Source organism: Phascolarctos cinereus, unplaced genomic scaffold (genome assembly GCF_003287225.1).
Source record: "Phascolarctos cinereus isolate Bilbo 61053 unplaced genomic scaffold, phaCin_HiC Scaffold_3;HRSCAF=262, whole genome shotgun sequence".
Lineage (NCBI taxonomy): Eukaryota > Metazoa > Chordata > Mammalia > Diprotodontia > Phascolarctidae > Phascolarctos > Phascolarctos cinereus.
Window position 1 is genome coordinate 224349553 of NW_027555736.1, and position 24190 is coordinate 224373742.

The 24190-nt window shown below is 40.1% G+C and overlaps 1 protein-coding gene across 5 annotated transcripts in view; it reads right to left on the reverse strand.

Annotated features, from left to right (window-relative positions):
* TMEM63C (transmembrane protein 63C) overlaps positions 1 to 24190 on the reverse strand; it is a 132365-nt gene that overhangs the window by 18844 nt on the left and 89331 nt on the right. For all 5 annotated transcript variants that reach the window (XR_002324446.1, XM_020986192.1, XM_020986188.1 and 2 more), the window contains 7 exons: positions 22604 to 22677; positions 21248 to 21328; positions 21001 to 21124; positions 20363 to 20496; positions 3681 to 3803; positions 2452 to 2605; positions 219 to 325 (listed from right to left, as the gene is read on the reverse strand). Coding sequence is in view for 4 of the 5 variants with exons in the window: in XM_020986192.1 (XP_020841851.1) it covers positions 219 to 325; positions 2452 to 2605; positions 3681 to 3803; positions 20363 to 20496; positions 21001 to 21124; positions 21248 to 21328; positions 22604 to 22677 (797 nt within the window). In the remaining variant the exon portion in view is untranslated. The remainder of the gene's footprint in view (positions 1 to 218; positions 326 to 2451; positions 2606 to 3680; positions 3804 to 20362; positions 20497 to 21000; positions 21125 to 21247; positions 21329 to 22603; positions 22678 to 24190) is intronic.

Below are 24190 nucleotides of genomic sequence, written 5' to 3' on the forward strand. Positions count from 1 at the left end.
CCAAATAAAGAATTGAGGATCCCTAACCCCTGGAGGATTTCACCAAGAAGAACTGACCCCTGGATCTTAAAAAGAATTTTCAACCTATCTTTGAGAGTAGCCTCAGTCTGTCATCATTCTCCCTTTCTAAATTGGAGATGAAACAGCTTGCTTATTGGCATCCTGGGGAAAGAATAGACATTCTTATAGTTATAGAAATGAAGGGGGACAGGGCTTACCTAGTCCAGTGTGCCTCCAAAAAGGAGGAAGAGTAGACGATAAGGGGAAGGGTCACAGTGAAAGCCCACATTAGCACGCAAGAGAAGAACTGCGTCACAATGGGATTCTGTAGGGAATAAGGTGGAGTAGGGGTGGAATTAGTGGGGAGTACTACTTTCCTTATGAATTTGTCTTCCCCATCAGTCTGAAACATGCATGGGTCTTTCTCTTTTTTGCCTTCGGTCCCACAGTCAGGTTACCACGTGTTTTTCCCACTCACTGAACTTTGCCATGGGTGCAGAGGAAAGAATGCTGGGTTTGGGGTCTGAAGATCTAGGTTCAAGTTCTGACTCTGCCACTTATTCCTTGTTAAGTTTTTGTGTCCCACATGAATAACCTACGTCGAATTGCTTGCCTTCTCAATGAGGGGAGTGGGGAGGGAGGGGGAAAATTTAGAACTCAATTTAAAAAAAATGTTGAAAATGGTTATTACATGTAATTGGGGAAAAATAAAATACTAAATAAAAAATAACAACTACAACAACAAATACTTTGTGTCCTCGTCTCCTTATCTGTGAAATGAGGGAATTGGACTAGATGATGTCTAAGGTACTTTCTAGCTCAAATCGATGGTCCTCCCCAAACCTTCATAGCTAAGACAGGCCACCGCTGCAGGCCCAGAGAACAGATCAATCAATCCACATTTATTAAGTGACTATTACGTGCCAGGCCCTGTGCAACATTCAGAGGATACAAAAAGAACCTACAATACAGTCATAGGCTTAGTACTTGTGCTGAAAAGGGCCTTCCAAGGTCATCCAGCTCAACCCTTTTTTTTTTTAATAGATGAAATAGGCCCAGAGAGGTTAAATGATTTGTGTAAGGTTTACAGTTAGTAAGCAAGTTAGCCATGCCAAAATTCAAACTCTGGTCTTTTGGTACTAGATCTAGTACTCTTTCCATTCCCCTTGTCTCCATCCCCTCCCACATATGCACACCGTAGGCACAGTGATATGACCCCAAACCTATCACTTTTGAATACCATCTTCCACCTATCTAAGTTATGTGATGACATAAGTCCAGTGTGGTGACACCACTATATGGGGTGGCCAACCCTACAGAGACCACCATCCTCTTTCCCAGAAAGTACAGCTAGCTTCTGGGATTGTTGGAAAACTTACCCAGGGAAATAGCATGGCATGAGCTCCCCAGGCCTGGTGCCATGCAGAGGGTGTGACCTCTGTGTCTGTGTCTATCTGAAGGTATATAATGCTGGGAGGATAGAGGAGAGGTAGATGGTGACTAACCTTGGGTTTAAGGACTTGGAAATGGGATTAAGAGTTCTTCAGAGTCTCTAACTATTGAATCACAAATATTTTTAAACGTCTTTGTCCTCTGGGAGGGGGAGGTGTGGAGGGCCATTTTCAGGGATGGGAGAATAAATGATGAGGGCTAGGCATCTTGGGGGTTTAGGGAAACTGTCAGACTATTTGCTTAATTTCTACCTAAACTTGACTTGAGGATTCTATTTAGTGGTCAATAGCTTGGCCAGCTGTAAGATCTGTCAAGGCATTCCCTGATCTCAGATGTGCCCAAGGATTTTTTTTTAACTGAGGCAGTACTGTTAATCACCTCCAAACACACCTTCTGCATATTCATGACATCCTAGCTAGTTCAGGGTTTAAACCAGACCCAAAGGCTGACTCCTGACTGGAGGTTGACCTGCCTACACTCACCTTGGAATAAATCTGTAGTCCTTACTCCCTTTCCTATTTCTTCAACTTCAACCTTCAAGACTGAAGATATCCTAAATTCACCTTAAAGCAGGGTTCTTAACTTGGGATCCAAAAACTTGCTTTTAAAAATATTCTGAGAGCTGCATTTCAATCCAATTGGTTTCCTTATTAATCTTAGGTGTTTTATTTTATGCATTTTAAAACATTATTCTGAGGAATCCTAAGAATATGGTCCTTTCACCTGATTGCCAAAGGGGTCCACAACATGAAAAGGTTAAGAACCCCAGCTTTAGAATGAAGAAGACTATTAACCCTTCTGCCAATTACGGGGTTGTACGTCCATAGGCTATGAGGTGAGTGGGGAGTCACCCTTTGCAGTCTTCTCCTGAGTACATTTCCCTCCATGGAATTATCACAATTCAAGAATGAGAATACATTCTTCTTTCTTTGAGAAGCCTTCCCGCCACTCCCACCTGTGTCTCCTGCCCACTTCTCCCTGCTCAAGCTGAAGGAGCACCTGGAGATTCTCGATGGGTCGAGTGACATTGAACATGTCCATGGTGTTGATAACAATGCTCGGTGTGGTGAGGAAGAAGATCAGGATGAAGAGGAAAGAGTTGAGAAATAAGAAACGTGCCCACCAATAAAATCCACGGATGGATAGGTGCTGCCTAAGGAATAGAAGAAGATCTATGAAACAAGAGAGTTCTACAAGGAACAGACTGAACTTGTGGTAGCTTTCCTTTATTTCTAAACAAGCAGGGCCACTCTATTTTATGTTCCTAGAAGTTCCATATGCCTCCTGGCAGGAGGCTTCTAGAGCTGCTTCCTTCCCTTTTACATATTCCTGCCAGCACTGGTCCATAGGCAACCTGACTTCTTTGAAGTACACAGGGGATAACTTTATCTATTGCTCCTCCATCGATTCTGGAGAAGCTTCTAGGTCCCTTCCTTGAAGGAAAGCTTGAGGTGAGCTCTTTTTCCTCCAGGAAGGCATTATCTTATGTTGAATAGTCCAATTCCCTTTCAGAGTTGGGCTAAAAGTACGGACAATATAGTCATTGTGTGTAAAGGAGTTTGAGGCCAGGACTACCATGAATCTATATAGTTCTGTCACAAGTTCAGCCAGGAATAGGCACAGCCCTGCTATGGGCTGGTTATACTTACAGGCCTTGTGGATGTCTTTAACAAAAGCAGAGACCATTTATGTCAGGGGATAACTCTGGTTCATGTAGTTATTCTTTCTGTAGTGATTAAGTGGGGCGGAAGGCAGGCATAGGATCTTATGGGGGGAGGGTCATAAGATCAAAGGATTTGGAGTGGAAATGGGCAACTAAATGGTCCATTAAATAGAGTTTGAGACTTTGGTATCAGGAAGATCTGAGTGTTAATCCTGCCTCAAACACTTACTAGCTATGTGACCCTGGGAAAATAATTTTAACTGTTCAGCTTCATTTGGCTCATCTGTAGAATAAAATGACACCCACCTCACAGTATTGCTCTGAGGAGCAAATGAGGTAACATATAAAGTGTTCTACCAATCTTAAAGTGCTATATAAATGCTAATTATTATTATCCAGGCCATACCAGGAGATGGAGGCATCAGGTGACTTGCCCAAGGCCACACAAGTAGTATTGAAACTTGGTCAACTTGTATCCCTATCCAGTGCTCTCTACATTACAGTGGAGTCATTGGCCTTCTCTAGCCTCGAAGGAGCTCTGATGAGGAAGTGGAAGAAGGCTCACCAAAGAATATCCTTAGGATGAGGGGCATAGAAGATCCTCCATTTCTGAGACTGGACTACCGATGTCACTGAGGATTGTTGTGGAGTTTTGCCACAATAAACCCACCGGAAATCCTTTAGGATCCTGGGGAGAAGAGAAAGAAAAAAGAGGGCAGAGGTCAGACAGACGGGCAGGGGAACTAAGGTCCCTATCTCTGTATGAGGCCTTGAAGATTATCTATTCCAACTAATATACTAAACTGACTTATCCAGTGAAAAGACATCTAAAGCCATCACCTAATGCAGTCATTCCAATTGGTATGAAATTTTAACCAAGTGTTTTGGGCTAAAGTAGTTGTTTTTTTTTTTTAAGCTGGAAATCTCAACAAACATGAGGAATAAGGAGTATACTGATTTTCATCAATCACGTTTGTATTTTTGCCAGGGCTAAGTTTGACTGTGATACCTGTGTATGCTGATCTTCCTCCTGGAGGAGATGGTAAAGGGACTCAAAGAATGTCTCTTAACTCACATAAATTGTTAACATTTTGATATATTACCCACAGAGTCCAGAAGCAAGAGATAGAAAGAGAAATTCCATGTAAAATAACTGCACATAGTATAGAATACTTGGGAATCTACCTGCCAAGACAAACCCAGGAACCATATGAACACAGTTACAAAATGCTCTTCACATATATAATGTCAGATCTAAATAACTGGAAAAATATAAATTGCTCATGAGTAAACTGAGCCAATATGATAAAAATAACAATCCTACCTAAATTAACATACTTATTTAACGCCATAGCAATTGAACAACCAAAAATTTATTTTATAGAGCTAGAAAAAAATAATAACAAAATTCATCTGGAAGATCAAAAAGTCAAGAATATAAAGTGAATCAATGGAAAAAAAAAAGTGAAGGAAGGTGGCCTAGCCACATCAGATCTCAAATTGTATTACAAAGTGGTAATCACCAAAATAATCTGGTGCTGGCTAAGAAATAGAGTGGTGGATCAGTGGAATCAAGTAGGTACACAATACACAGTCGGAAATGACCTTAGTAATAGATAAACACAAAGATCTAAACTTTTGGGACAAGAATTATTTGTTTTTTTAATAATATTTTATTTTTCCCTAATTACATGTAAAAATGATTTTTTTTTGGTTTTTTTTATTTTGTTTTTTTTTAGGCAATTGGGGTTAAGTGACTTGCCCAGGGTCACACAGCTAGTAAGTGTCAAGTGTTTAGTCTGAGGTCAGATTTGAACTCAGGTCCTCCTGACTCCACGGCTGGTGCTCTATCTACTGCGCTGCCTAGCTGCCGCAGAACAATTTTTTTTAAATGTTCGTTGGTTTTTTTTTTAAGTTTTTAGTTTTAAATTCTATCCCTCCCTCTCACCCCTCCTTCATCCCTAAAACAGTAAGCAATCTGATATAGGTTATACATGTGTAATCGTGGTAAACATTTCCATAATAATCATTTTGTGCAAGAAGACTTGAACAAAAAAAAGAAAAGAAAGTGAAAAATTGTATATTCAGTCTGTATTCAGACATCAGTTCTTTCTCTGGAGGCAGATAACATTTTTCATCATGAGTCCTCTGGAATTGTCTTAGAACATTGTATTGCTGAGAATAGCTAAGTCATTCACAGTTCTTCATCACACATTATTGCTATTACTATGTACAATATTCTCTTGGTTCAGCTCATTTCACTTTGCATCGGTTCATGTAAGTCTTTCCATGTTTTTCTGAAATCATCCTGCTTCTCATTTCTTATAGCACAATAGTATTCCATTCACAATCATATACAATTTGTTCAGCCATTCCCCAAGTGATGGCATTCCCTGAATTTCCAATTCTTTGCCACCACAAAAAGAGCTGTTATAAATATTTTTGTACACATAGGTATTTTTCCTTTTTAAAAAAATCTCTTTGGGATATAAACCTAACAGTGGTATTACCCTGGCTCAAAGGGTATGTACCGTTTTATAGTCGTTTGGGCATAGTTCCAGATTGCTCTCCAGAATGGTTAGATCAGTTCACAACTCCACCAACGGTGAATTATTAGCATCCCAATTTTCTCACTTATGGTATTATCTTTTGTGTCTAAATCATGTATTCATTTTGACCGTATCTTGGTATATGGTATGAGGTGTTGGTCTATACCTAGTTTCTGCCAAACTGCTTTCCAGTTTTCCCAGTAGCTTTTGTTAAATACTGAGTTCTTAATATACAGAGAACTCAGTCAGATGTATAAGAATACAGACCATTCCTCTATTAATAAATGTTCAAAGGATTTGAACAGGAAGTTTTTAGACAAAGAAATCAAAGCTATCTTACAGGCATATGAAAAAATGCTTTAAATCACTCTTAATTAGAGAAATTAAAATAAAAACAACTCTGAGATACCACTTCACACCTATTAGATTGCCTAATACAACAAAAAAGGAAAGTGATAGATGTTGGATGAGATGTGGGAAAATTTGGACATTAATGCACTGTTAGTGGAGTTGTGAACTGATTTAATCATTCTGTAAAGCAATTTGGAACTATGCCCAAAAGGCTATAAAACTGTGCATACCCTTTGACCCAGCAATAACCACTACCAGGTCTGTACTCCAAAGAGATTTTTTTTAAAAGGAAAAATACCTATGTGTACAAAAATATTTATAACAGCTCTTTTTGTGGTGGCAAAGAATTGGAAATTTAGGGGATGCCATCACTTGGGGAATGGCTAAACAAAGTGTATATGATTGTGAATGGAATACTATTGTGCTATAAGAAATGATGAGCAGGATGCTTTCAGAAAAACCTGGAAAGACTTAACATGAACTGATGCAGAGTGAAGTAAGCAGAACCAAAAAAAATTGTACCCATAGCAGCAATATTGTATGCTGATCAACTGTGAATGACTTAGCTATTCTCAACAATAGAAAGATCCAAGAAAATTCTGAAGGACTTAACGAAGAAAAATGCTATCCAGCTCCAGAGAAAGAACTGATAGAATCTGAATGCAGGTCAGAGCATACTGTTTTTAAATTTTCTTTATTTTCCTTGTTTTTTTTTTTATCTGTGTTTTCTTTCACAATATGATTAATATATGTTTTGCATGTCTGTACACGTATAACTTTTATCAAATTCTTGCCTTCTTAATGATTTGGGGTGGGGGGGAAGGAGAAGAAGGGTGGGAGAGAATTTGGAACTCAAAATTGTAAAAAATGAAGGTTAAACTGTCTTTTAGATATAATTGAAAAAAAATAAAATGTTAAAAAAAGAAAGAATACTTCTTCACACTCTAGGTTATCAAGAAGAATGAAATGTCCCTAAAGGAAACAAGAATGAGGTTTCAATAGGGGAAAGGGTATGAGGTAGGGGAGGGGAGATGATTCTTTGTCAGTAGGTTAGAGAGGGGAAGAGAATTACACAGAGAAGGGAAAGGAAAAATTTATCTATACAGTTACAGCTCAAAAATAGATTTGAGACTCTTACTCCCACCCCCTCCCCCAACCACTCAAGAAACTTATTATTTTCAGATAGATTCACGATTCAGAATTTTAGATCCTAAAGGAGGTTGTGACAATGCCCAGTTTTAGGCCTAAGTCCAAACTGAAACTCAATTTTGTAAGATTTCTTTAAAGGTGAATTGCAAGTTGTTACATCTAACATATGATATTATAATCTTGTTGACTGTTAGGGCTAGAAGTTAATGAAATAACATCTTGTTTATGCTCCTCCTCCTCCAATTACGAAGAAACAGAGATCTACTAGAAAGGTAAGATGATTTATAAGAGGTACCATATCTAATTAGTGACAGAGCTGAGGCTGGAATTTGAATCCAAATCCAGTGGGCTTCCCCAGCTCCCCCAATACTTTGTGTGAGGCTCTTCTTAAAGAAGAGGAAGGACAGGGGTGGAGCCAAGATGGCTGAGAAAAGGCAGGGACTTGCCTGAACAGCAGACAACTTTAAATAATACCTAAAACAAATTTTGGAGTGGCAGAACCACAAAAAGACAGTTTGAAACAATTTTCCAGCCCAAGACAACTTAGAAGTTCGCAGAAAAGGTCTTTTGCACTGGAGTGAGAGAGAAGTTCAGTTCAGTGCAGGCTGCACCAGCGCAGATCGGGTCCCAGCAAACTAACAGTAGGCCTTGAGATGACTGAATCAGTGGCAGCAGTGGTGTCTTCTAGACCTGTCAGCCCACAGACAACAAGGGGATTGGACAACTAACTGGTCAGGAGGAGATTACAGGAGTCCTTTTGCTGGGTGAACCAGGGGCAGAACTCTGTTGCATTGCCCATATTTGGATCTGAGTAATAGTCTCTTGTCTCAGGGTAAAGAGGAGCACTAGAGCTTATGGTCACAGGGGAGGAGGACATTGGTCACAGTTGCAGGGCAGAAAAGAGTGCTTGTGATCACTCACAGATCAGAGCACAGGCCAGGAGAGGAGTAAACACCCCTCTCCCTAGACCATACCACCACAAAGAACCAAAAACTTACAGGTGGCCAGAATTATCGCTGAAAACAGCTGCACAAAAAACTCTGAAACTTGAAACACTGCTCCTTCCACCCCAGAAACAGAGCCCCATTTTAGCATAGACTTAAAAGTCAAGAAATAGGCTGGAAAAATGAGCAAAAAATAGAAAAAGATCCTGACTATAGAAAATTACTATGATGATCGGGAAGATCAAAACACAGAGACAGAAGACAGCAAAGTTAAAACTAAAACTGCTACATACAAAGCCTCAAAGAAAAATATGAATTAGTCTCAGGTTGTGGAAGAACTCAAAAAGGATTTTTAAAGTCAAGCAAGAGGCAGATAGGTAGCACAGTAGATAGCGCACTAGCCCTGGAGTCAGGAGGATCTGAATTCAAATCCAGCCTCACACACTTGACACAGTAGCTGTGTGACCCTGGGTAAGTCACTTAACTTGATTAAACTGATTGCTTCACAACAGCAACAACAACAACAAAAGTCAAGTAAGAGAGGCAGAGGAAAAAGTGGGAGGAGAAATGAGAGTGAAGCAAGAAAATCATGGAAAAAGAGTCAACAGCTTGTTAAAGAAGGCACAACAAATACTGGAGAAAATAACACCTTAAAAGACAGCATAGGCCAAATGGTTCCAAAAAAAAGGGCACAGAAATACAATGAAGAGACAAATGCCTCGAAAAGCAGAATTGGGGAGAGGATTCTGGGAAGACGGCACAGTAGGTCAGAAAATTCCAAATTTCCCCTCACAAAAGAGATAAAATAGCACCTTAGGGTAAACAAAGTGCAGGTAAAAATAAATACAAATAGGGGCATAACAGGGACCTTCCATGGACAACTGGAGAAGATCAGAAGGAAAATCCCAGGATGAGGTTTGGTTCCTGTGAAGAGTAAACATCTCCAGGACAGGGTGCCTGTGAACAACAAGCAGCATGCCCTGGGGTTAGTTGGTTTGGGAGGCTGCCTCGGCCCCAGCCACAGGGACTTCTATCCTTAGCTTAGTAAGGGGAGTTGAGTGAACCCAGGAAAGTGGAGGAACCTCTGCTGATAAGGAACACCAGACCCAGCTGTGCTGTGGAGAGCAGCAGGGGGCAAGAAGGAACCAGCACAAGCCTGGTAAGTGCAGAAGCAGTGGGGCAGGATGCCCCTGGCTGTGGGCATTTACAGGAGGCTAGAGATTTGGCTTTGGTTACAGGCTAGAAGGGAGAACTGAAGATCCGGGGCAAGAGGCACCAACTCCCATATCCCAGGGCTAGAGGTGATTACAAAAATTAAGCTATTATTGCAAAAAAAAAAAAAAAGCACAGGCAAAGGAGAAAGAATCCAACCACAGAAACTTATCATGGCAATAGAGAAGACCAGGGCTCATCTTCAGAGAGGGATATGGAAGCAAAGAAACCCCCTTCTACCCACAAAGAGCAATGTCAAATGGTCATCTGCTCAAAAAGATTTCATAGAAGAACTTTAAAAAGACTTTAAAAATAAAATGAGAGAGCTGGAGGAAAAACTTAAAAAAAAAAAAGAATAATCTGAGAAAACCAAGAAGATTATGAAAAGAAAGTCAACCAATTAGAAAAGGAGATCCAGAATCTTAAGGAAGAAAATGACACCTTGAAAATTAGAATTGGACAAGATAAAGCCAGTGAAGTTATAAGAGATCAAGAAATAATTAAACAAAATATGAAGAATGAAAAAATAGAAGATAAAGTGAAACATAAGAAAAACAACTAATCTGGAGAATAGATCAAGAAGAGAAAACATAAAAATAATTGGACTAACTAAAAGCTATCATCAAAAAAAGAATCTTGATACAATAATACAAGAAATAATTAAAGAAAATTGTCCTGAAGCATTAGAACAAGAGGGGAATGCAGAAATAGAAAAAAAAATCCAACAATCACCACTTGAAAGAGATCCTATGAGGAAAACTCATAGGAATATCATAGTCAAATTCTGAAACCCTCAGCTCAAGGATAAAATACTAAAAGCAACAAGAATAAAAACAATTTAAATATGATGATGCCACAATTAGAATCACACAAGACTTAGAAGCAGAGACATTAAAGGATTACAGGTCTTAGAATACTATATATTGAAAAGCAAAAGAATTGGGGCTCCAGTAGGAAATATCATATTCAGCAAAATTGGGCATAATCCTGAATGAAAAAATGGACATTTTATCAACTGTCAGACTTTCAAGACTTTGTTAAAAAAACCTGAACTTAATAGAAAAATTTGACATACAAGAGCCAAGAGAAATATAAGGTACATACTAAAGAGTGATTACAAGGGATTCAATAAGGATAGAGTGTTTACTTTTTATATATATGTAAAATGTAAAATGTATGTCTAAGATTGTCATTAGTAATTAGGTAGTTTGTAAGAAAGATTGGGGTAGACCTGAGTATGACATGACTTTAAAAAAGTAAAACCATTTAGGAACAGCTAACAAAAGTAATTATTTTATACAAATGAGGTACAGGAGGAAGAATTGATACAGAGGAATTAGGGGAAGAGGGCTGGTAATTCTGGAACCTACTTTCACTGAGAATGGGTTTAAAAGAGAGCAATACATATATATCTAGAAGAGTATAAAAGTCTTCTCAATTCAGAAGAAATAAAATGGTAAGAGGATAGGGAGGGGGGAGAGGAGAAGAGAGGGATCTATAGAGGGCTGGGTGAGGGAATAGGTTATAGGGAAATATAGAAGGGTGTTTAGATTTATGGGAATGGGAGGATGGGAGAGATCCTGGGGGGTGGGTAGGCTAAGTAATAGGAGGGAAAGGTAGTGGGCAGAAGTGGAGGAGTCAGGAGGGATAGGAAACAAGAGATATGCACAAACATAAAAGCAAAAATTAGGAAAACAACTTGTTTGGGAAAGTATATGTCCATATATGTATGCATATATGTGTACATATGTATATGTGTATGTATATATCTATAGCTATATAGAAACATATCCACATTTAATTATAGTCTTCTGGGGGGTGGAAGAAAAAAAAGAACAAAGTAAAAAAAGTGCACAGAAGAGAACAAAAGAAAACATACAAGGAAGCAAAGAAAAGATGGACAGCTCTCAACACAATGTGTAATATTTATCATACAGGCTTTCTTGAAATGAAAATTTATCATTACATATTTTGAATACTGTCTTATGTTCTGCTATGCACATGTTTTTTTTTCTTTTCCTACTTTGTATTTAATTTCCAATATTTAAGTTTATGATTTTTTTTTCTTTTTTCTATTCTGTATTTGTGTTCTGGTGTTTGAGTCTAAAATAAATTTTTTTAAAAAATTTTAAAAAAAGAAAAGCAGAATTGGTCAAATGGAAAAAGAGGTACAAAAATTCACTGAAGAAAGAACTCCTTAAAAAGTAGAATTGGCTAAATGGAAAAGGAGGGGTATAAAAGCTCACAGAAGAAAATAATTCTTTAAAAATTAGAACTGGGCAACTGGAAGCTAATGACTTTATAAGACATCAAGAAACAATAAAATAAAACCAAAAGAATGAAAAAATAGAAGACAATGTGAAACATCTCATTGGAAAAATAACTGACCTGGAAAAAAGTCTGAAGAGTTTAAGAATTACTTGACTATCTGAAAGCCATGACCAAAAAAGAGCCTAGACATCATCTTTCAAAAAATTATCAAGGAAAACTGCCCTGATGTTCCAGAACCAGAGGGTAAAACAGATATTGAAAGAATCCACCAGTCACCTCCTGAAGGAGATTCCAAAATGAATCCTAGCCAAATTCCAGAGCTCCCAGGTAAAGGAGAAAGTATTGCAAGCAGCCAGAAACAATTCAAATATCATAGAGAAAGTCAAGATCACACAAGATTCAGCAGTTAAAGGATTAGAAGGCTTGGAATATGACAGAGGACAGAGGAGATAGGATTACAATCAAGAATTACCTACCCAGCGAAACTGAGTATAATCCTTCAGGGGGAAAATGGATATTCAATGAAATAAGAGGATTTTCAGGCATCCTTGATGAAAAGACAGACTGAATAGAAAATTTGACTTTCAAATACAAGACTTAAGAGAAGCATAAAAAGGTAAACAGGAAAGAGAAATCATAAGGGATTCAATAAGGTTAAACTGTTTACATTCCTACCTGGGCAAATGAATAACTCCAAAAAGCTTTTTTCATTATCAGGGCAGTTAGAAGGAGTAGACAGAGGACATGAGTGTGAGTTAAATATGGCGGGATGGTTACCTAAAAAAATAAAATTAAGGGGTGAGAAAGAGAAATGTACCAGGAGAAAGGAAAGGGAGAGGGAGATACAGAATGTGGTAAATCATCTCACGTAAAAGAGGCATGAAAGAGCTTTTACAGTAGAGGGGAAGATGGAAGAAGTGGGGAGGAGGAGCACATGAACCAGAAGGAATAACATACACATTCAATTGGGTATAGAAATCTATCTTACTCTACAGGAAAATAGGAGAGGAAGGGGATAAGAAAAGGAAAGTTTCGATAGAAGGGAGGGTGGATTGGGGGAGGTAAAAATCAGAAGCAAAACACTTCACAGGATGGACAGAGTGAAAGGAGAGAGAGAGTAGGATAAATGTGGTAAAATAGGATGGAGGGAAATACATAGTAATCATAACTGAAAAAATTGTTACAGCAGGTTTCTCTGATAAAGACCCTATTTCTCAAATATACAGAGAAGTGGGTCAAATTTATAAAAATAAGAGCCATTCCTCAATTGATAAATGGTCAAAGGATATGAAGAGCATTTTCAGATAAAATAATCAAAGCTATCTATAGTAATATGAATAAATGTTCTAAATCATTAGAGAAATGCAAATGAAACAACTCTGAGGTACCACTTCACATTTATCAGATTGGCTAATATAACAGAAAAGGAAAGTGACAAATGTTGGAAGGGATGTGGGAAAATTGAGACACTAATGCACTGTTGGTGATTCAACTGTACTGTAGAACAATTTGGAACTATGCCCAAAGGGCTATTAAAGCATGTATACCCTTTGACCCAGCAATAACCACTACTAGGTCTATATCCCAAAGAGACAGAAAACAAAAAGAAAAAGGACATACATGTACAAAATATTTATAGCAGTTCTTTTTGTGGTGGCAAAGAATTGGAAATTTCGGGGATGTCCATCAATTGGGGAATGGCCGAACAAGTTGTTGTATATAATTGTGAATGGAATACTATTGTGCTATAAGAAATAATGAGCAGGATGCTCTCAGAAAAAACCTGGAAAGACTTACATGAACTGATATAGCATGAAGTGAGCAGAACCAAGAGAACATTGTACACAGCAACAGCAATATTGTACAATGAAGAACTGTGAATGACTTAGCTATTTTCAGCAATACAATGATCCAAGACAGTTCTGGAGGTCTTATGATGAAAAATTCTCTCTATCTCCAGAGAAAGAACTGATGGAGTCTTCATGCAGATCAAAGCGTACTTTTTTTAAACTTTTTTTCTTGTTTTTCCCCCTTTGGTCTGTGTTTTCTTTCCCAATAGGACTCACATGGAAATACGTTTTGCATGAATGCACATGTATAACCTATATCAAATTGCTTGCCTTCTCAGTGAATTGGGGGAAAGGAGAGAATGGGGAAAAAAATCTGGAACTCAAAAGTTTTAAATGAATGTTAAAAATTGTTTTTAATATGTAAATGGAGAAAAAAAATACTAAATTTTAAAAAAGGAGAGTGAAGGAAATAGCTACTTGTTTTCCAAAAATATATAGAATGACAGAAGCAACCAGGTAAAGAAAAGTAATAGTAAGGGATAATTCCCTGTTCAGGGGTTCTGAAGTACCTGTTTCTGCACTGAACCATAATAGAGAAGTATGTTGATTTCCACAAGGCGTGTATCCAAAACATAACAGGGATCCTTCCAAGATTTATCAAAACGGAAGACAATTATTCACTTCTGGTGATTTATATGGACAAAGATGATACTTCCAGAATGAGCCTATAAAGTTTTGCTAATGCTTACAGTCATTTTGAGGAAGAAACTGAAGACATCAGCTAAGTTTTCCTCACAATGGCCCACTAAAGGTAAGGAATCTAACAGAGAAATACTGATCTGGGAAGTAGACAGCTGGTTAAGAGGGTGGTATCAGAGAATGGGATTTGGACTTCTGGCCACAACTTAAAATAGAGGAAGATGTCTTTTTCTGGCCAGAGATGTTCATCTAAAAATGTTTAGCCAGATTTTATTTATTGAGTATCTTACAAATGTAACCAAAAGGGCTTTAAAATAAAAAAAAAAAAGAATGGGAGAAGGGGAGACCCATTTACATCTCCTAAGCTAGATACATAAAAAATAACTACAATGAAGAACTTGGAAGTTTACAGGAGACAAATCTATAAAAAAGGGGCCAGTAGAAACCCTTGCTTCAAATACCTATTCTCAAATACCTCAAAGTTAGGTAATAAGTAAGAGGAATGTAGAAGTCCTAATGCAAGGGAAAAATTGACTTCATCATATAACTGAGACTTGGTGGGATAAAACCTATCCCTAGAATGTGGATTTGGTAGGTATACCTCATCAAAGAAAAAACAGAATAGATAAAATATGGGTGAATGGAACCTTATATTAAGAAGATAAAATTATGTGAGGAAATTCAGGAACCAGATAAGGGAAGTATTATGGAGAACATTTGAGTAACAGACAATGGAGGGAGAAATAGGACTGATTTTATCATTGGGGATATAGTATAGAAAACTAGGACAGAAAAAGGAAGTAGATTAAGAGTTTGGTAAACACCAAAAGTCTGGTACAGCAGCATGGCCAATCAATCACCAGTCAACAAATGTTTATGGAAGTGAAGGGAGATTCAATTATTCAGACATTTGCTAAAGCTCCCTCTCCATCTTTCCCCCCTTCTTCCCTCCCTCTCAGCCAAAGGCAGAACAGCTAATAAGTCATCAATTTGACTTAATGACCATTTCATCCTTCAAAAGGTGGAGGAAACAAGGGAGAAATATGATTTTTGGGGTCTGATTATGACTAACAGAGAGGAATTACTTGTTGGATTAGAAATAATGGGGGGAAATGGTAGAAAGTGGCCACTCCCTTCTAGTGTTTATGATCAAAAAGAAGAGGAAATCTGGGTACAGTTTAACAAGCACTCTAGATTTTGGGAAAATAGATTCCAAAGAGTTCAGTAGGGAAGATGCCATGGATTAAATTCTACAGGGCAAGTTGGCCCAGGAGGAGTGAGATGTTCAAGAATGAAATATGCTCAGGACATAAGGAAACAGTTCAAAACAAGGAAGAAGAAACGGAAGTGGTCTGAAGAGACCAATGTGGCTGCACAGGGAACTCACTAGCTTAGATTTTTAAAAGAAACATGTAGAAGACGGGAGCAAGACCAAATAGAGGATACATGGTCTTGTAAAAAATAGAATCAGAAGAGAAGAAACTTGGAAAGAGGTTGGTGAGGGAAGCTAACGAGGACAAAAAGATATCATCCTTTTATTGGGGGAAAAAAAGGAGAACAAAGAAGCGATAGGAGGAAACAGTGGTAACTTATTCTGCTTCTTTTCCCCCTGTCACTGATCTTTGTGCTGGAAATGACAAAACAAAAATGGCTAACTCAAGGAAGCAGATGATAAAGAGATAGCACCAAGTCGTCCTTAACAAATTTAAGTCACTCAGCCTGGATGAATGACATCCTCTAGTATTGAAATAATCAGCAAATGGGATAGTGGAGCCACTGTGAGTCATTTTGAAAAGATCATGGGAAATGGAAGATTGGAGAAAGGCAAATGTCCCAATTTATAAAAAAAAGGAAGAGAACAAATGATAGGCTGATGAGTTTGACTTTGATTCCTGGGAAAATTCCAGAGTAGATTATTAAAAAGATGGTTAATGAACATCTAGAAAGGTAAGTAATGACTACAAAACTCCAGCATAGCTTCATCAAAAATAGGTCATACCAGACTAATCTCTTTTCCTTTTTTTTTTTTTGACATGGATACTAAATTAGTACATAAAGGAAATATTGTAGATCTAGTTTACCTAGATTTGAGCAAGGCTTTTTGATAAACTATCTGATGCCATTCTCAAGGAAAAGTCAGATGTAGAATAGATGATAATACAATTAGATGGATGCAAAACTGGTTGGATGGCTGGATTTACCATAGTCACTAATGGCTCAATGCCTCTGTGGCAGGAGGTCCTCTAGTGGACAGTCCCAGGGATTTATTGTCTAATTTTTTATTTATTTTGTTTTCTGTTTTGACTTGCCCAGGGTCGCACAGTTAGTAAGTGTCCGAGGCCTGATTTGAGCTTAGATCCTCTTGACTCCAAGGCTGGTGTTCTATCCTCTGTATCACCTAGCTGCCTCTGTCTAACTCTTTAAAATCAATGATTTGGATAAAGGCATAGATAGTCATTACATTTGCAAATGACAAACTAGGAAGGATAGCTAACACAAAGGAAGAGTCCAAGTCGGAGAAGATCATGAAGATTACTAGGCCAAATTTAACAAGAAAACAATAATAAAGGCAATAATAATAAATAATAATGACTAGCATTTACATAGCGCTTCAAGGTTTGCAAATGCACTTTACAAACACCTCATTTTAATCCTCACAACTACCCTGGGAAGTGGGTGCTATTATTAACTTTATTTTACAGATGAGGAAACTGAGGCACAGAGAGATTAAGTGACTTTCCCAGAGAAACATAGCTAGTAAGTGTCTGAGGCTGGCTTTTAACTTAGGATTTCCTGACTCCAAGTCCCATACTCTATCCACTGAACCACCTAGCTGTTGGGGAATAAATGTGAAGTCTTATCCCTGGGGGTCAAAAAAATAAACCCAGCCTTACAAGCTAAAGGGGGAAACATGGTTAGAAAACAATATGTCTGGAAAAAGATGTGAGGGTCTTAGTGAAGTATAAATGCAAATCGTGGTGTGGTAGCCTGCCCTCTCCTCCCTTCTCCCCCACAGGTAATAGTCTCTCTATACTCTGCCCTCATCAACCCTCATCTGAAACATTGTGTTCATTTCTGGCAGAATAGTTTTAAAAGGGCATGGTTAAGCTAGAAACTGTCCTCATTCCCCTGCAGGCTGTACTCTGGATTTCCTTTACTTCCCCAGCTCTTCATCCAGATGCCTCACTCCAGCTTGGGAATCCACACATTGTAAGTACCCCCAGCGCTTGCAGCCTCTCTCTCTGATTGGCCAGTTGTTCCAGAACCTCTATTTAAGGAGGGTACTCAGGCCCTCCACGTCTCATTCCCTGCCAGGCTGCACTCCTGCCCGCTGCACCTCGTCCCTTTGTTATCCTCTCCCCTCTTCACTTTTCTGTTTTCTTTTATGTGTTGTCTCCCCTCACTAGAATTCAAATGCCTTAAGAGCAGGGGCAGTGCCTGGCACATAATGAGTACAAAATATATGCTTGTTGACTAAATTTCCAAAAGAGGGCAACCTGGAAGGTGAAGGACCATACTATTATGTCATATAAGGATTGGTTGAAGGAACTAGAGATGTTTAAGTCGGAGAAAAGAAGTCTGGTGGTGGGAGTGGGATGTGTGTGTGTGTAAGGGGGAATATGATACATACCCTCAAATACTTGAAGGGTTTTAATATTGAAGAGGAAATAGATTTGTCCTATTTGGCCTTAGAGGATAGAACTGTGAATAAGTGGAAGTTACAAAGAGGCAAACTGAGGCTGGCTTTCAGGAAAACTTCCTAACAATTGGAGCTGTCCAAAAGTGGAATGAGCCAACTTATGAAGTGGTAGGATTCCAGTCCCTGGAGACCTTCAAGTAGGGGCTGAATGACTGCTAGCCATGTAGGAAATGTTACGGATTTGGCGGGGTGGGGGGAATTCCTTTCGGGGACTAAGGTCCCTTCTAACTCTCCAAGTTCTGTGATCATTTATTGCTTACTATCCTGGTGGTATCTCACATGAAGGGAGTTAGGTACCAAAAGAAAACCCTGCTCAAATTGTGTAATAATGGTAGATACTTTGGACTAGGAAGCAGGAGACCTGGGTTCTAATCTCAGTTGTCTGCCTCTCTCTCTAGCACTGCAATTTTGGGTAAATCATGCGATCTTTCTCAGCTTCAGTTTCTTTAACTGTAACATATAAAGAGTATGGACTAGATCATCTTTAAAGTTCCCTGGGTTAGGAGAAAATATAAATTTTTAAAAGCTGAAAGGAACTTTAAAGACGATCTATTCCCAAGCTAGAGAGAGAGGCAGAGAGCTGAATCTCCTGCTTCCTAGTCTAAAGCATCTGCCACTACACCATTCGAGTAGGGTTTATTTTTTTTCTTTGTTTGTTTGTTTTTGGCTAGGCAATGGGGTTAAGTGACTTGCCCAGGGTCACACAGTTAGTGTTATATGTCTGAAGCTGGATTTGAACTCAGGTCCCCCTGAATCCAGGGCCGATGCTCTATCCACTGCGCCACCTGACTGCCCTGGGTTTTCTTTTGTTTTAAAGCACTTTTAGACTTATTACCTCATCTGATCTTCTGAACAGCTCTATGGGGTAGGTATGGCTCGAGTTATTATTTGACAGATGGGCAAACTGAAAGCCTAAGAAAGATGTGAAATACCATCAAATACGCTGATGGTGGGGCTAGTATTAAAACTCATTGGCTTCTACTCTACCACAGCAGTACATTGATCGGTCAGGGCTCCTTATGCCTCTCCCTATTCCCATTCTGCCTGCCTGGTACAATTTCAGGTTACTTATGCCTCCAAGTGAGAGACACCATTCTACTGGAGATAAAAGAGGGGAAAGTGAGGATTATAAAATACGAAGGTTGTATTAGATCACCTCTAAGGTCTCTTCTAGTTCTGAATCTAACACTGTGATTACAAACTTAATGGGAAGAGAGACAGTAAAGATATGAAATTGAGATGCCTAGTGGTGAGTGTATGTGTTGTGTGTATGTGTGTTTGTGTGTGTGTTTGTATGTGTGTAGTGTGTGTATGTATGAGTGTGTGTGTGTATGTGTATGTATGTGTATACTGGAGCGTGTGTGTAGTGGAGTGTGTGTGTTGGGGTGTCCAGTGGCTGAAGGGCTCTTTCTGTGTTTGCTTCTATTGAAAGGACGTTGGCTATGAAGAGAACCTAACACAAATCTGTTTGTCTCCCTTGGCTGGGAAAATTGCTGCTAGTTACAGAACGAGAAGGGAAGATGGGCATAACGCTTAACATGATAATGAGAGATAGACCCCCAAATGACAAAACCCATATTGAACATGCAGCTCTTGGAACAAAAGAATGAACAAGTGGGCAGCTAGGTGGCATGATGGATTGAGTTCTATCTTTGGAATCAGAAATACCTGAGTTCAAATTTTCCTTCTAATTACTTGCAATAACTTCTGAGCTTTTACTAGCTGTGTGATGCTTCATCAGCCTTGATTTCCTTATCTCACTTTATAGTGAGATTGATGATAGCATCTACAACACAGGCTTATTGGGAGGATCAGATGAGATAACACGGCAAGCGCTCTGCAAACCTTAAAGCACCATGTGCATGCTGGCTGTAATTAAGAGTGTAAGTGAGAATGGGAAAGAGGCGATTTGAATGCTGGCTGGGTATGTGATCACACTGTCCAGAGGGGAGGGAAGTAGGAGAAGAACCACAACCTGGAGACCAGTCATCACAGAATTGCATGATTGCACTTCCCATGGGAAGGGGCTGGGAGTATGGATAACAACCAGAGGGGAAGCAAGCAAGAAGGGAGAAAGCATGTGGGGGATGCTCCAGAAACACTGGTCTACTTGCTACCCTGCACATGAACGCTTACTCTATCACCCAACTCTGTACCTCTTTCCTGGCTTTCTTCCATTCCTGGCATGGTCTTTCACCTTCTTTTGCCTCTTAGCTTTCCTGGCTTGCTTCAAGACTCAGCTCAAATACTACAAATACTAGGAAGCCTTTCCCAGCCCCACCTCTCCCCCACTGCCAACCCACTGCTGGTGCCTTCCTTCTGAGATTACTTTCAATCTGCTCTGCATATACATCTTGAATATACATAGTTATTTGTACGTCGCCTTTCCTGTTGGAATATAAGCACCTTTATGGCAGGACAATGGTCTTTTTTTGTTTTGTTTTGTTTTTGTTTTGCCTTTCTTTGAAGAAGGAAGGCATAGCTTGGTGGCTGGCACTTACAGACTCACTAAATGCTGGCTGACTAGACTGACTGATCGACTGAGAGGCCAAGTGGCATTCAAAGCTTTCTGGGGCACTCACACAGCTGTCATCTTCTCATCTTGAAAGGTGACAAAGGCTGTATCCAAACGCTTCTGGTAGATTCGGTTTCGTTCGGCATTGAACTCATCAGTCAACCTCTCCTCCAGCTCACTGTAGTATTGCTCAGCATCCACCTGGGGGGTGTAGAAAGGGACCAAATTGGGGGCAGAAGATGAGAAGCTTGGAAACACTTGGGTTAGGCAGGGAGCCCCAAAATCATGGAAGTTTGGGTCATGGAAAATGCCAATTCCAACCCAGATGGAATAGTATTGTCTCTTAAAGAGCTCCATGGCCACTGAAGCTTGGAAGATTAGGTGGCTTCTCGAGTTGCTTCTAACTTGTAATCCTCTGAACACTTTCTGTCCTTTACAACGAGGTGAAATTGAAGAAAGGATTGCCATACTTCCTGGGGGCAGAACACCAGAGATGGCTATGTAACTGTATTTTAGCTATAGGTTCAAGGGAAGGGGGCAGCAAGCACAGAGCTGGTGGGGTCCTATGTGGCCACCACAGTGAGGATGAGGGGCTAACTTGGAACAGCAGACAGAGGCCAGGACACAACGCCTCCCTTCCCCCCGCCCGTTCAGCAGACGCCCTGAGCTCTTGGGCCGTGTGGGGCACAGTCCCCTCCCTGCTACCTCCTTGAAGCATGTGCAGCACTGACAGAAGCAGATACGAGAACAGGGGTGCACTCGGATCATTGTTGGCCCATTTTTCTGAGCAACTGAGGTATAAAGTAGTCGGCCTTTCATTGCGTGTTGTCTGTTGGGGCAAGGAGGAAAGAAGAGGATATCAGTGGTTAGGCAGGGCATTGGATTCCAATGGGCCCAATATTTCCTAGCATTCCCAAAGCCACTGAAATGAGGTTGCCAACTATGGACTCACCTTTGGTTATCCAGTTCTATCAATCTTCTCAGATCATAGCAGAAGTGGACTTGGGTCACTGTGCAGCTGGGATAGGCCTCACTGCGGGACAGACACAGATACATACACAGAACTGAGTGTCCAGGGGCAAATGGAGCTTTTGCTGTGTCACCCTGAACCTTGGCTCCAGCCAAGAGACTGGATCTGGGCCACTGATCCTCAAGAATAAATACACACCTCCTCCCAGCCATCCTTTGAATTCATAGGACTACAAGAGCGGAAAATTATAGATTTAGAGCTGGAAGGAAGCTTAGAGGACATCTAGTCTAACCAACTCCTAAGGTCCAAGAAGGTTATGTGACTTGCCCAAGGTCACACAGCTAGTAAGTAACAGAAACAGGATTTGAAACTGGGTCTTTTAAATATAAAACCAATGCTTTTTCAACTATACCATACGTTGGGCCTCTCTGTTCCTTGGAACCAAGCTATTCTGGGGCTACTAAGCATAGGAGGAAGTCAGCTCCTTTCTTCTCCTAATCCTTTATGGCTTTATCCAGCTGGAAAGAACATATCACTAAACGAAGTCAAGGTTATGGGTTTGACCTCTATGTAGAGCAATTTGCATTGCTCTCTCCTAGGGCCAGAAAGTGTGCTTCTAATTCAGGGTAGCTGCTTTGCCATTCCAAGCAAAACAACACCTGTTGTGCAGTATAGCCCATCACATTAGTGGGAAAACCACTCAGTGAGAATATTCATTTGTGGACCTTACTAATGTCCTCAATTATGGCAGCCAGGTTGACTTGCCTAGGCCATACATCTCAGGGATAGAAGAGCAGGAGAGGGAGAATGCTTTTTATTTTTTATTTTTTGCCAGGCAATGGGGTTAAGGGACTTGCCCAGGGTCACACAGGAGAATGCCTTTTTCAAGAGTTCTGTGTGGGTAAGAGAACAACCTTGGGTTCCTTGGTTAGTGCAGTGAAGAAAAGGAGAAGTATCGGTTTTAATCTGCCAGCCCTAGTGCCCCTCTGTCTCCCCTGCCTCCTGACCTATAAGCTCCTCCTGTCCAACTTCTGATCAAGAAGAAATGATAACATCAGCTGTGAGGGCAGGCACCATACAGGTAGAGGATACCCACAGCAGAACTGCAGCTTCTCTGCCAGTCATATTTAGGGTCACAAATCTAGAATTGGAAGTGACCTCAGAGGTCATCTAGTCCAACTCTTTCATTTTACATATGAGGAAACTGAGGCCAAGGAGGGGGACGTGACTTGCCCAAAGTCACCCAGTTAGCGCCAAAGGCAGGATCTGAACTCAGCTCTTCGGATTGAAGAACCAGCGCTCTTTGTACTATACCAGTGACTCTTCCTTTCCACTCACTGAAAATGTTTGATGATGATCGCAGGATCTGAAATTTCCTTGGGAAGGTAAGTGATCATCAGGGTTTTGGTCGCCTGGAGGAGAAAAGATAGAAGAAGAAGGGCTGAGCTTGACCATGTTGACTTTGTCATGATCTCTGCACATGCATCCCTACCTCCACTGTCATCTCGACTGAAAAATCAGAGACAAGCATCTCTGGTTTGGGGCCATAGCTTTGAGAGTTTGGCCAATTGTCCTGATGAAGGATTTCCACCACTCCCCCCATAATCTGTGCTGCCCCCTCCCGCCCACTGTAGTATAATGCAAAGCGTACCAGATTAGCAGTTGGAAGTATTGTTTTTTAGTTGTTTCAATCACGTCTAATTCTTTGTGACCTCATTTGGGGTTTTCTTGGCCAAGATGCCAAGTGGTTTGCCATTTCCTTCTCCAGCTCATTTTACAGATGAGGAAACTGAGGCAAACAGGATTAAGTGACTTGTCCAGGGTCACAAAGCTAGGAAGTGTCTGTAGCCAGATTTGAACTCAGGAAGATGAGTCTTCCTGACTCTTGGCCTGGAGCTCTATCCACTGTGCCACCTAGATGTCCATGGAGTTGGAAGATCTAGGTTTGGATCCAGGTTCTGATACTTAAAATCAGCCCCTAGGGCGGTGGGGAGGTAGTATACCTAGAAAGGACTATAATTTAAGCAGTGGGCATCCTCACTAAAACTCTTGACACAAATGGTCACCCACTAAAGCAGGAACTAACTAACAAGAACCAATCCAAAATGGCAATCTGCCAGAACCTTTCCAGTGCAATCTGTGTAACCCACTTTGTATTGTCATTTGGGAGCAGTTTACCGATGAAATCATAGAATCTCAGAGATAGAAGCGACCTGATCAAACCATGACTTCAGTAACGGAAAATCCAAATGAAAGCCTCAGTAAGAGGTTATGTAGCTTTCTCCTTGAAGACCTCCAATCATGGACAAGGAGATCTCCAATAATGAATAAATAGACCTCTAATAATGGACAAATAGACTTCCAGTCATGGATAAGTAGGCCTCTAATCACTGGCAAGTAGATCTCCAACAATGTACAGGGAAGGGACTTCCCTGAACTGTCATTAGTCTGGAATTTAACACTGATACCAATCAACCACTCCAACCTTAAGTCCCACTATTCTCCTATATACACTCTTTTGTTGTTGTTCAATTATTTTTCAGTCATGTCTGACTCTTTCTGACTCCATTTTTTGGGTTTTCTTGGCAAAGATACTGGGAGTGGTTTGCCATGTCTTTCTCCAGCTCACTTTACAGATGAGGAAACTGAAGCAAACGGGGTTAAGTGACTTGCTCAGGGTCATACAGCTAGTAAGTATCTGAGGCCAGATTTGAACTCAGGAAGATGAGTCTTCCTGATTCCAAGCCCAGCGCTCTATCTATTATGCCACCTAGCTGCCCATATGTACTCTATATTTTAGCCAAACTACTTACCATTCCACAAAACTTTTCCTTCTCTCAACTTCACCCCACACAACCTTTCTTCCTATTTAAATTGTCTTATGTCTTTCCTTCTGCCCATAACAGATACCCTTTCCTCTGATTT